This window comes from Orycteropus afer, unplaced genomic scaffold (genome assembly GCF_000298275.1).
Source record: "Orycteropus afer afer isolate SDZICR_OR568_19922 unplaced genomic scaffold, OryAfe1.0 scaffold00114, whole genome shotgun sequence".
NCBI classification, from domain to species: Eukaryota; Metazoa; Chordata; class Mammalia; order Tubulidentata; family Orycteropodidae; genus Orycteropus; species Orycteropus afer.
In genome coordinates, this window is record NW_006921701.1 from 6,579,040 (window position 1) to 6,593,025 (window position 13,986).

At 39.8% G+C, this 13,986-nt stretch overlaps 1 protein-coding gene across 1 annotated transcript in view; it reads left to right on the forward strand.

Annotated features, from left to right (window-relative positions):
• The first annotated feature begins 5,334 nt into the window (after nt 1-5,334).
• EAF2 (ELL associated factor 2) overlaps nt 5,335-13,986 on the forward strand; it is a 44,238-nt gene continuing 35,586 nt past the window's right edge. The window contains exons 1-2 of the mRNA XM_042781397.1: nt 5,335-5,440; nt 10,875-10,969. Of these exons, the coding sequence (XP_042637331.1) occupies nt 5,335-5,440; nt 10,875-10,969 (201 nt within the window). The remainder of the gene's footprint in view (nt 5,441-10,874; nt 10,970-13,986) is intronic.

Genomic DNA, 13,986 nt, shown 5'->3' on the forward strand with positions numbered 1-13,986 from the left:
TTCCGAGGAGTGGCTGGTGGGTTTGAACCGTCAGCCTTCTGGTTAGCAGTCAAGTGCTTTAGCCACTATGCTACCAGAGCTCCTACAAAGCCTATAGGGTTGGTTTTTTTTTTTTTTTTTTCTTTTTTGGCTTTTGTTCTGGTTTTAAACTTTTTATAATGATCTGGGTGAAAGTTCACAGAGAAAACTGGTTTTCCATTCAACAATTCATACACAATGTGTTTTGTGACACTGATTACAGTCCCCACAATGTTACAGCACTGTTCTCACTCCCCCCCTGTTTACTATTTCCATTCATCCTTCTTTCCTATCCCTTCCTGCCTTCTGAGCTTTATCCTTGGGCAAATGCTGCTCCTTTGATCCCATGAGGTTGATTGTTCTAAGGAATGCATATGTCCCTGGTTTTATTGTTCATCTTACAGGTCTATCTATCCTTTGGATGAAAGTTGGGCCATAGGGTAAAGCCTGTGGCTTTAATTACAATGTTTATTATATTTCTTCTCATGTAAATAAAAAGAAAATGTAGAACATATTTCCAAATGATCAGTTTCAGACTAACTTTCTAACTACTAATCTTGAAAACTGGTACTACAGTCCATCTTTCATACTGAAGAGTTGGCTATAACACAGGCATTCAGAATTCCTCTCTTATTAGATAAAATATAAATTATTCTAAAAATATTTTTTAAAAGCCCAACATAACCCCTGACACATAGCAGGCACACAATTTTGCAAGAGAATGCTTATAGAGTTATCTCATTCTTTCCAATAGTTGCATTATGTTAGGCTTACTTTGTAAGTTTAGCAAAATAATTCTTGAGAAGAATCTTGACCAAAAGGGGGAAAACACAGAATAGAATTGTAAATTCTCAGGGAATCCAGACTTTCTGGAGTCAAGGAGCCTGGATAAACCCCTGACTAGTGCTCTGAGATAATTTTTAACCCTTAAACCAAAACTATCCCCTGAAGTCTTTTTAAAACCAAGCAACAAACAGTTTAGCTCAACTAGTAAAAAAATATCTGCCTTGAGCATCATGCTCTTTTTAAGTACTATCTATATGCGATCAAAGTGACAACAGCAACTTGAAAGATTAGACAGGAACCTTAGGGGTCAGTGAGTTAATGAGGAAAAACTCTAATGACAGTCATTCAGGATGTATGCTATTACAAGCAATGCTGCTGTCACTATCAGTATATGTGTCTTTGTGTACTCATGCTAGTATTTTTGTAGGATGAATTCCTTGACGTTGCATGGCTGGATCACAGGGCATACATATTTTATGTTTTAATTAGATGATGCCAAATTTTTCTTCAAAATGTTTTACAATTTGTACTCTCACCAACAAGGTATGAGTGTTCATTTTCTTATACCTTTAATAATACTTGTTATCTTTTATATTTTTTGTCAGTCTGTGAGATGAAAACTGACATTGTGTTCATTTGTATTTCTGTATTAGGGAAGTTAAGTTCACTGGCCATTTCTTCTCTATTCTTTGACCATTTTTCTATTAGTGCATTTGCCATGTTCTTTAGTAGAAACTTAGCTAAAATGGATATGAATTCTATCTTTTATACTGACTGTAAACAGTTTATCCTTGTTTGCCTTTATGTTTGATAATGATGTCTTTACTAAAGTTTACTTTTCTTTGTGTGTATTCACCAGCTACTCCTCGGAAGATTGGGCAATCTACTTCAACAATGATACTGCCTCAGAAACCCAAGGAGGAGTTGCTGTGAGTCGGATCTGACTTGATGGCATTGAGTTTGGTTGTTGGTTTAGTGAAATAGAACAATCTTTTCCTCTATGGCTTTTGCCTTTTATGTCTTGCTGAGAAAGGTCCTTCCTACCCAAAGACCTAAAAAGTTTTCTTGTAAATTTTTTTTTTGTAATTAGCCAAGAATCACTTCTGTTGAGTCAGTTTCAACTCATAGCAACCCTTCCTTGGGTTTCTGAGGCAGTATCTCTACAGAAGCAGATTGCCTCGTCTTTCTTCCAAGGAGTGGCTGGTGGGTTTGAACCAGCAGCCTTCTGGTTAGCAGTCAAATGCAGTAGGCACTATGCTACCAGAGCTCCTAAGAATAGACATAAAAGAAGCATTATGAAATATCACTTTTGTCATATACTAAGTTCTCATATATATGTTACATGCCATTGAGTTAGACCCCACTCATAGCGACCCTTCCTTGGGTTTCTGAGGCAGTGATTGCCCAACCTTCTTTCCGAGGAGTGGCTGGTGGATTTGAACCACCAGCCTTCTGGTTAGCAGTCAAATGCCTTAAGGCACTATGCTACCAGAGCTCTTACATTTGGGTTTATTTTTTAATGCTTTTCAGTTCCATTAATCTATTTGTTTATTCCTGGACTGGTAAAATATAGTTCATTTTAATATATGTTTGGGGAAAATTTACACTAGAATGTAAGCTTCATGAGGACCAAACCCAGTCTAGCTTTGGTGGCTGCCTTTCTCTTTTGTTCACTGCTTTATTCTTAATGGCCAGACTAGTATCTAGCATGTGGTAGGTATTTAACGAATACATGCAGGAATAATGAATAAGTGCACATTCCAAGACTCAATTTCCTGGCCCTCTGCTTTTTGCCCTGTTACCATATTGAAACTTCAGATTTCTGTTTGGATGTCAATTTGAAACAGTAAGGCAGGCTTCAAACATAGTTCCTATCTTCCTACTAATGTAATGAAATGTCACTGAAACGTGATCATCATCAAACAATTGTGTGTATAGCACTATGTTAGATGCAAAGATCACAACAATTAATGATTTCCCTGTTCATGTTCTGGCTGGGAAAGAAAAAGCATCAATATATATAAATTAAGTGATTCAAACCCACCAGCCACTCCTTGGAAGGAAGGATGGGCAATCCACTTCCGTAGTGATACTGCCTCGGCAACCCAAGGAGGGCTCGCTATGAGTTGGATCCAACTCAACAGCAGTAAGTTTGGTTTTTGGTTTTTTAAATACATAAAATATAAGATATTAAGTGTCAAATAGACAATATAGATAAGACCACAGAGTCAAAGAACTGGTCACCTCTGAGCCAGTTTTTTAAATTTATACACATAATAGTAATTCCTGCCTCCTAGATGGAATAGGAGCTTGCTCCGTCCACTCCACGCATCGACCTGGTATTGCAATACTTCCAGGAATGGTGCACCCACCCCCCTTCCACGGGAGCTCTGGTAGCCTAGTGCCTAAGGCAGTTGACTGCTAACCAGAAGGCTGGCAGTTCAAACCCACCAGCCACTCCTCGGAAGGAAGGTTGAGCAATCTACTTCCATAGTGATACTGCCTCGGAAACCCAAGGAGGGGTCACTATGAGTCAGGTCTAACTCGATGGCACGTAACAACAACAAGAATAATTAAGACACAGAACAGATGAGAGCCACCAAGGACAGTCCTCAAATGTTATATGAGAGTACAGCTAGACCTTAAGAATAACTACTTGTAGAGCTCTTATTGTTTGCTATTCATTTTTCTAACTGCTTTCAGATATTAACTAATTTAAACTTCCAAACAACTCTTAAGAGATAAACCAAAAGAACAAAATGAAAAAGCAAACTCATTAATGCCAAGTCAAATTTCAACTCCTAACAACTTGATAGAACAAAGGTAGAACTGCCCCATAGGGCTTCCAAGGCTATAATCTTTATGGAAGCAGACTCCCACATCTTTCTCCTGTGGAGTTGCTTGGAGGTTTGAACTCACAACCTTTTGGTTAGCAACCAGCAGCTTAACCAACAGGGCTCCTACTCTAAGAGACAGGAATTTTTATTTTTCCCTGATTTTAACAATAAGCAGACTTAACTATGGAGAGTTTAATTAATTTGTACAAAGTCACCCTACTAGGTATGAAGCCAGAGTTCAAACTCAGAAATTCTGGCTCCAGAACCTGAGCCAATGACATATGAACATCATGTTGTTGTTATTATGTGCCATCGAGTCGGACCCAACTCACAACAACCTCTCCTTGGGTTTCTGGGGCAGTATCACTATGTAAATAGATTGTCCAACCTTCCTTCTGGGGAGTGGATGGTGGGTTTGAACCACTAGCCTTCTGGTTAGCAGTAAAGTGCCTTAGCACTACGCTACCAGAGCTCCTTGAATGACATAGTCTTAGTAGGCCTTAAAAGAATAGAACTTACACAAGCAGATATGTTGAGGGAGACTTTCATCTACCCATTTGGAACAAGAAATTGACCAATTTGGTAAAAGTAAGGGAGCAGAGTTCCATTTACATAGCTACATGAAGAACAACCACCTGTTATAGCAACCATTTGTAGTTTCTTCTGGGCATTCTAATACAATTCAGCTTCAAAGCAACACTTCTTTCATATTTACCACTGGATAAATAAACTCTGACAGGAAATAAACACTGTGACAATTATTTATCAATTATGGATGTTATTATCCTGTTGCCAGAGCACTAGCTCCAGCCTCATCCTTGATCGGACAGGATTCACGTCTCCCTGGCAGTGTCTGTTACAGCATCCACTGATCACTATGAAGAAAATCAATGAAAGAAGGCAACACAGTGTATTCTAGTTGCAAATGATTCTTAACATCTGCAGTTTTCTACTCTTATTTTTTTCCCCTCATTCCACGCCCCATCTCCCAGCCCTAATTCCACCAGGCACTTCCTCTGGAACATAAAGGTCCAAGAACAATTGGTAAGAACGTTGTCTTCGCTCAGGTTCAAGGACTGAGGCTATGGGGCTCATTTACTCCGGTTCTAGTCCGGGTTTGGGCGCTATCAGGCCTCGGAGCAAGACACCAGGCTTTGTGTCCAAGCACAGCCCCTTCCCGGGCCTGTTTCCACACAAATATTTGATAAAAAGCCCTTTTAACACTGAGCAGAAAGGGCTGAGGTAGGCCGATTCTCCCGTTAAGAGCCCCTATAGACCAGGTTACTTGCCCCAGGAGTCTGGGTTTCGGGCCTTTCGGTATCCCGGGGTCCTCTCCTTCACCAGCCACCACCTTAAGTCCGTTACCTCTTTCTCACTTCGGGCTCCTCCACTCAAAAGCCCTGCTCTCACTACTCGCCTCAGAAGTACGGCCTTCCCAAGGTGGCGTGCCTGGCAACCCAGGAAGAGGTCTGGAAGCCAAGCAGCCTCCGCCGAGCCAAGGGGCGGGGCGTCCTTCTCCAGGCAGCCAATCAGTACGAGAGCGCGCCTGGTGGGGCCGCGCGCGTCAGGCGCTAGGCGGAGTCTTTGGTGGCAGAGCCAGCAGCTACCGCTGCAGCTGCAGCTATTTGAGGCTGAGGTGGCAGATGGTGGTGAGTGCAGGTGGCTGGGGCAGAATCGGAGCGGGAGGATAACTATGAATGGAGCGGCGGGACGCTTGCATTTCGGCAGTCGCGAACGGGTCCTCAAGTTGGGCGAGAGTTTCGAGAAGCAGCCGCGCTGCGCCTTCCACACTGTGCGCTGTGAGTGGGTACGACCCCGGGGAAAAAGGAGAATCCCGGAATGGGGGTGTGGAGGCACAAACCCTGCGAGCTCTGTTCTCACAGTCCCCCTTAATCTGCTGGAGAATGAGGGGCCCAGCTGCCCTGCGTGGACTCCAAGGGCGCTGTAAGAAGCAGCCACAGCCGAGCAGCTGTGGTAAAACCCACGGAAGAATTTGAGACCAACAGGCAGGAAAGTAAAATTGTGTGGAGAAGGGCTGCAGAGGTGACCATGAGACAGACGTGACGGGTGGATGATGCAGAGATGGAAAGGAAAATAATGAGGTGACGACAGAAGGGTGCAAAGGACAGAACTATTATCGATTTTGCAGGAGGGAAGGGACTTCCTGAGTCTAGTGGGGAAACAGTCTTTTTCTTGCCTCTGTTTGACATCAGAGAGTCCGTATTAGTGCGTTCCTGGGAAGAGATTATGAAACATCCCAATACCTATTTCTTTTGGACTTCTGATTTTATTCAATTATTTATCAAATATTGATTATCAAAGTATTTGAGAATGTATTTTTAATTTCTTTATTTGGAAGATACTTTTTACCTCCCTTTGACTTCTACAGAGCTCTGGTGGCGTAGTGCCTAACTAGAAGGTTGGTGGTTCAAACCCATCAGCCACTCCGCAGAAGCAAGACTGGGCAATCTACTTCCCTAAAGATTTACCCCGTCGGAAACCCAATGGGGATCCCTATGAATCAGAATCGACTCGATGGCAGTGGGCTTGGTTTTGGTTTTCTGGAACTAGTTTTAAAAAATTGTTCTGTTGCATGTTATTGAGGTAGAAAAGGGAGTTCTTTTGCTTTAGTAGTTGGCTAATGTAGATTGCAGGAGCTCTGGTAGCATAGTGGCTAAGGCACTTGACTGCTAACCAGAAGGCTGGTGGTTCAAACCCACCAGCCACTCCTCGGAAGGAAGATGGGGCAATCTACTTCCGTAGTGATACTGCCTTGGAAACCCAAGAAGGGGTCACTATGAGTCGGGTCCGACTCGAGGGCACATAACAACAACAACAACAACAATGTAGATTGCAGGAAGGAATACTGCATATTGTGATTTTTTTATGTAAAAATTCATTTTTGCATTATAGCCCCCATAGAATTAATTCTAGAACTAAAAGGAAGCTTAAGATCATTGAATCATGACCCCTCATTTTTAGGTGGCAAAGTTGCAAAGTAGTTTTTTTTTTCCCCCATTTCCTTTCCCCACCTCTGCCCTTCTTCTCAGTCAGTCTGTGCTTGCATACTGCTTGTCCAGGATATATATGGTTTTTGTTCTTAAATGTTCCATGTGTCATTCAAAACTCCTAACTAAAACTCATTCTCCAAAAGCTTACTTAAATTGTAACTGTAGTAACTTATTTTTATTAAAGGTTTTAAAAAGGGTTTTATTAAGAAAAATTAACTTCTAATTGGTAGAATAAATGGGGGAGATATTTGTGAACAGATCTTTAACAGTGCTGCTTTGTTAATTCTTCTTTACCATACTTTCTTGTCCCAGGTTCCCCACAATGAAACAGCTAGTGCTGGCTATGCACTTTCTCTCCCTCTTGAGTCCCATTTTCCAAAACTATGATATGGTTCTTATCTGGTTTTTCCATAACTTTCCTTCTCAGGTATACAGTAGTCTTCGTACACCATAAGATATTGTCCATGGTATTAAAATTTCAAATTACAAGATTTAAGATTATAAAACTTTGCTCAAGAATATATGTTCACATAATTTGGGTATATACTCTTTTAAGACATGAATCCCAAATTGAGTGAATAAAATACAGCCTTTGAAAAGCATCCTTGCAAGTACTCTTAAGCTTTTCATTTATAAAGGTTCCCAGAATGCTAGGATTCTGCCTTAAAGGTCAGAGAGTTAGTGGAATAGCTTGATGATCCTGCTGCAAAAATGAAAATATACAAAACAGCAACAATGGCACATACACACATGCACACACAAAACACAGATGTTTGATTATAAACTTAGTTCTGTGGAAGACATTAGAAGGGTTTTAAGCCCTCATTGTATTATTGATGTTGTTGGAGTAGGCATAGTAATAACACATGATCTTTTTAGATTAAATAAAATCAGTCATTATTCTTGAGAAAGGGTTCATTTCCAATGGACCCTCACTCATATGGAATCAAAGTGAGGGATGAAAACTATAGAATGGTGGATCGGACTTTTATACAGGGAAGGTTGACTTAATTTATAACAAACACCTAAACCAATGTAATCTGTTTCTGCATGAAAGGGAAAATATACCTGTCTGATAACACTGAGGCTTCAAACAGACCTGCATGTGAACTCTGGGCTCCATAATATATATATGTATGTGTGTGCATATATATATATATATATATATATACACACACACACACACACACACACACACACACGCACACACACACATACATATATAATGTAGGAGCTCTGGTAGCATAGTATCTAAGGCACTTGACTGCTGACTAGAAGGCTGGAAGTTCAAAGCCAGCAGCCACTCCTCAGAAGGAAGGTTGGGCAATCTATTTCTGTAGTGATGTTGTTGTTGTTGTTATTTGCCATCGAGTCAGCCCCGACTCCTAGCGACCCCTCCTTGGGTTTCCGAGGCAGTTATCACTACGGAAGTAGGATTGCCCAACCTTCCTTCCGGGGAGTGGCTGGTGGGTTTGAACCGCCAGCCCTCTGATTAGCAGTCAAGTGCCTTAGCCACTATGCTACCAGAGCTCCCTCTGTAGTGATACCGCCTCGGAAACCCAAGGAGGGGTCGTTATGAGTCAGGTCCAACTCAATGGCACATAACAGCAACAACATATAAAATGTAACTTTGGGCACATTCTCCAGACTCTCAACTTTACTTTTGTTATGTGTAAAAGGGAAGAAATAATGTCTTCATTTCAGGGTTTTTGTAAGGATTAAATAAAATAGTATAAACAACCTAGCACAGTGCTGGGCATGTGGAAGACAATAAATAGTAGCCACCATTATTCGTGAAGGGTTATATTCATGTGTATGAGAGTGCCAATGAATGTAATTTACCTGGAAAGACTTCAAAAAGTATTTATCAGGGCTTGGCAATAAGAATTTAGATAGTCTGGCATGTGGTGGGGAAGGCATGGGTGTTTTATTAATGATAAGCTAAGCTTAGTAACAGATACTTCACTGTGGAAGACTTTGAATAACAAGGCCCGCTAGGAATCAATTTTGTATTGAAGCTAGTACTAGTTTTACAATTAGGAGCTCTGGTAGTGTAGTGCCTAAGGCACTTGACTGCTAACCAGAAGGCTGGCGGTTTAAACCCACTAGCCACTCCTCGGAAGGAAGGTTGAGCAATCTACTTCTGTAGTGATACCGCTTTGGAAACCCAAGGAGAGGTTGCTATGAGTCAGGTCTGACTCGAGGGCACATAACAACAAGTTTTACAGTTTGCATCCAGTTAAGAAATAAATAGTAAAATTCCTAGTCTCTTGAATGATACCACTTTTTGCTATAATGAGATGGTGAACTAATGAGCAGGGACTGCCAGAATATTGTGTGAAGCTTTAAGTGGACCCACCCACAAAGAAGTGATGGTTATGTTCTGATGTGAGCAAATACCAGAAAGTAGATATGAAAAATAGGATTAAACTATATTTGTGAGATCAGGTTGTCTGACCAGTGTGAGATATTGAATAGTTCATGAGTTTTGGAATTAGTTGGATTAGTTCAAATCCCAGGAATCAAAATGATGATAGTAATTGTGGATTGTTTTATGAAGATATTGGCATTATGTAATGCTACAGCCAAAATAGTCAGAAGAGTGATAAACATTGTCAGAAAAAGTGCTTAATTCAGAATTGAAAATGTTTTTCTATCCCTCATGTACTGTAAGTAATTTTATTACTAACCTGAAGAAAATAGCATAGAGGAAATTCAGAGAGATAAACAAATGGTAAAATTTGTGGTTAGGTTTCTAAACCAAGGTGAACTGAGAGAAATAAACTGTTAGTCTAGATTCATAAAAAGTCAGTAGAGAATACATTTGACATTTGGAAGCATACAGAAAGCAAATCTTATAATTCTAGAACTATCCTTAATCCTTCAATGCAGGAGTTTCAACATCACTCTTTGCTTATTGTCAGAGTGATGATTTGTTGAGCATTGGAAGATTCCTCAGTCCCAAAAATCTGTCCATTATAGTACTTTAAATTCCATTATTGAAGATTTGTTACTTTGAATTTAGACTCAGAAACTTTGGGGACTTTCCTGTATGTTCTATTTTGCATTAATACTATATTTTAATAAAGAGTTAACTTAGAACAAATAATATAACCCAAGGAATTCTATATCAGGATTATTACCAGTCATTGATGTATTGATGAGAAATATATTTAAGAGACTTTCATGTCTTAGAGGTTAATAAGTTTGTTTAGCATGTGAAGTACCTCCAGCATCTTAAATTCCTTTTAATAGCATCATTTGAGCTATTATTTAACAAAAAATTAAAACTTATTTTAAGTGTTCTTTTAGCGACACATTTGATTAAATTTACGTATCCTTTAGTATATAAACCCAAACCAAACTAGCTGCTGACCAGTGGATTTGACTCAAAGCGACTCCTTCTTGGGTTTCCGAGACGATTTGTCTATGGAAGTAGATTGTCTAGTCTTCCTTCCGAGGAGGGGCTAGTGGGTTTGAACCTCCAGCCTTCAGGTTAGCAGTCAAATGCCTTAGGCACTATGCCACCAGAGCTCCATAAAAAAACTTAAAACTGTTAAACTAAATAAGATTTCTTTTTCTTAAGTTTCCCCATTGATATGTATTTAGTGTGTATTCATTTATTTTGTGCTAGAATAGTACACAAGTGGTAGTAATCACCAAACGCTTAAGAAAAATTTATGGGAGAAAAAGACTGAAAATTGAAATGTTCTATGACATCAGTTTTTCAAGGAGCTCTGGTGGCACAGTGCCTAAGGCAATTGACTACTAACCAGAAGGTTAGTGGTTCAAACCCACCAGCCACTCCACAGAGGGAAGCTGGGGTAATCTACTTCTATAAAGATTTACTGCTTCAAAAACCCAGTGAGGGTCGCTATCAGTTGGAATCAACTCAATGGTCGTGGGTTTGTGGGTTTTTTTTTTTAAATCAGTTTTTTAGCACATTGGGAAAAAACTGACCTTATTTAGTGTTTAGGAATGTAATATTTTCATCTAGTTCATCATGATCTAAACAGGATTCTAAGGAGAATTTTTCTCAAAATTATACATACAAAAATAAACCAGATTTTCTTTTTTGTTGTTGTTCATTTGTACTGTGAAGAATCTATTAAACTATTTCAACTAATGGCTTTTTGAATAATCATTTATCATTCTGAAACATGCTCGTATTTTTGACATCTAAGTATTTTTACCTTTTATAAAAATCTATGTTTATTTTTAGATGACTTCAAACCTGCTTCTATTGACATGTCTTGTGAAGGAGACCTTGAAGTTGGCAAAGGTGAACAAGTGACAATAACCCTACCAAATATAGAAGTGAGTATTTCTACATCTTTAAACCAATAGGATCTTTTGTCAGGGTTTTTACTAAATTTAAATGAAAACAATTGCCCAATTCATGTAGTGAAATAGCAAGGAATTTGTGAAATAAGTAACTTTACACAGCAAATCACTGCATATGAAAAAACAGTCACTAGGAGTAGACTGAATAGGTAGGTTGAGAAGAGATTGTGAAGGATCTTTTCCATGTAGTAGTTCATACACATTTTGTTTCATGACATTGACTGCAATCCCCATAATGTAACAGTTCTCTTCCGACTTCCTCCCTATAGTTAGCTCTTCCCTGTGTCCTTCTTTCCTATGCATTCCTGCCCCCGAGCTATTTTCTTATGCAAATACTGCCCTTCTATTCTCCCATGATTGATTGTTCTAAGGAGTGTATCTTCCTGATGTAAATGTTCACCCTATCTGCCTGTCTATTATTTGGCTGAAAGCCACAGGAATGAATTCTCTTCCAGGCTGTAAGAGTAACTAGGGACCATAGTCTCTGGTTTCACCAGGCTTTATCAGACCAGTAAGCCTGGTCTTTTTTTGATTTCGAGTTTTGTTCCACATTGTTATCTCACTGTATCGAGGATCTCTTGCACTGATCCATTTCCAAGTGGTTGACAGTGGTAGCTGGGTACCATCTAGTTTTTCTGGTCTCATGGTCATACAGGCTGAAGTTCACTTAGTCCATTAGTCCCTTGGGCTAATTGTTTACATGTGTTTTTGGTTTTCTTCATTCTTTACTCTAGACGAGGGGAGACCCATTGGTGCATCTAGATGGCCCCTTGCAAGCTTTTAAGATCCCAGTTGATACTCTCCAAAGTAGGATGTAGCAAAATGTTCTGTGTAGTATTTTATGCCAGTTGAGCTTGATGTCCACTGTGACCATGGTTCTGAGCCCACAGGTCTAACAACTAGCTCTATCAGGGTGGTTGACTGTGAATAACAAGTTATCATAACTTTACCCTCTGTTAGTTTTATCTGTGGACATTTCTTATAGCACATACAAATCCGTATGTAGAAATATCGTCTGCCAACCTTATATATGTCATGGGTATATTCCCTTTTGCCTATACATACCTGATCATTCAGCCTGTCTACCCATCTAGTTAACCGTAGATTAATGTTTGTTATCACTGATAATGGAGTATTGTATATATAAAAGTGTTTATCTTTGTTGTCTGTACCTTTCATGTACCTCTTTGTGTCTTCCTTTATTAGTGTTATTGTGTTGGACACTCAATTTGGTATATTGCCTATCCCTTCACCCAAATCAATACTTGTCTCTTACCTGTCTAGCAATTTTCCCTCTTCTCCCCTCCCATCCCTGGTAACCAACAAAGAAAGTTTTGAGATTGTGAAGGATCTTTTATGTTTGTTCTATAGACGTTAAGAGAACTATTGGAGGTTTTTAAGCAGAAATGACATGGTTAAACTTGTTTTGGTTTGTTTTTTTCTGAGGGATTTTTGCAGTAGTTTGGAAAATGGGTTGAAAAAGAAAGAGACTAGGTCAAGTAGGCTTTAAACCAAAGTTGTGTCGATTCTTTAATTCCAGATGTATTCAGGTAATACTACCAAATACAATTGGCATAAAAATGTAAGTTTTTTGTTATATACTATAGTTTTTTCTAGGAGCTCTGGTAGCATAGTGGCTAAAGCACTTGACTGCTAACCAGAAGGCTGGCGGTTCAAACCCACCAGCCACTCCTCGGAAGGAAGGTTGGGCAATCCTACATCCGTAGTGATACTGCCTCGGAAACCCAAGGAGGGGTTGCTATGAGTCGGGGCCGATTCGACGGCACATAACAACAACAACAACAATAGTTTTTTCTGGTGGTGTAGTGGTTAAGGCATTTGGCTGCTAACTGAAACGTTGGCAGTTTGAATCCACCAGCCTCTCTGTGGAAGAAAGATGAGACAGTCTGCTTCCTTAAAAATTTATAGCCTTGGAAACCCAATGGAAGCCACTATGAGTCAGAATTGACTTGATGGCAGTGAGAGTTTGGAGCTCTGGTGGTACAGTGCCCAAGGCATTTGACTGCTAACCAGAAAGTTGGTGGTTCAAGCCCACCAGCCACTTGGCAGAAGGAAGATGGGACAATCTACTTCTGTAAAGATTTACCACCTCAGAAACCCAGTGGAGATGTTGTTATGAGTCGGAATCGACTCAATGGCAGTGGGTTTGGTTTTGTGTTATAAATTTCTTAGTTTCCAACTGAAGTGTCTTCTTTCTTTTTTTTTTTTCCTCCCCTTTTATATTGCCTTGGTATATTCTCAGAGAAAACAAAGGCTGTAACTTACAAAGAAAACAGTCCCACCAGCAGTGTATGAGAGTCCCAATCTCTCCGCATCTTTGCCATCAATTGTTGTTTTCTGTCTTGTTGAACTTTGCTACTAGTGCTGGGGCAAGATGGTATCTCATTATTGTTTTGATTTGCATCTCTCTAATGGCTAATGATCGTGAGCATTTCTTCATATGTTTGTTGGCTGCCTGAATAACTTCTTTGGTGAAGTGTCTATTCAAATCTTCTGCCCATTTTTTAATTGGATTATTTGTCTTTTTGTTGTTGAAGTGTTAGAGTTTTCTATAAATTCTAGAGGCAAGTCCCTTTCAGATATGTCATTGCCAAATATTTTTTCCAATCTGTAGGTTCTTTTTTGACTCTTTTGGAGAAGTCTCTGGGAGCACATAAAAATTTAATTTTTAGAAGGTCTCATTCATCTAGTTGCTCTTCTGTTTGTGCATTTTGGGTTATGCTTGATAGTCTATTTATTCCATATATTGTTGTTGTTGTTAAGTGCTGTCAAGTCGTTTCCGACTCATAGCGACCCCATGCACAGCAGAACGAAACACTGCCCAGTCCCGCGCCAGCCCCACAATCCCTGCTATACTTAAGCTCATCATTGCAGCCACCGTATCAATCCATCTCGTTGAAGGCCTCCCCCTCTTTCATCGACCCTCCACCCTACCAAGCATGACATCCTTCTCCAGGGAATGGTCCCTT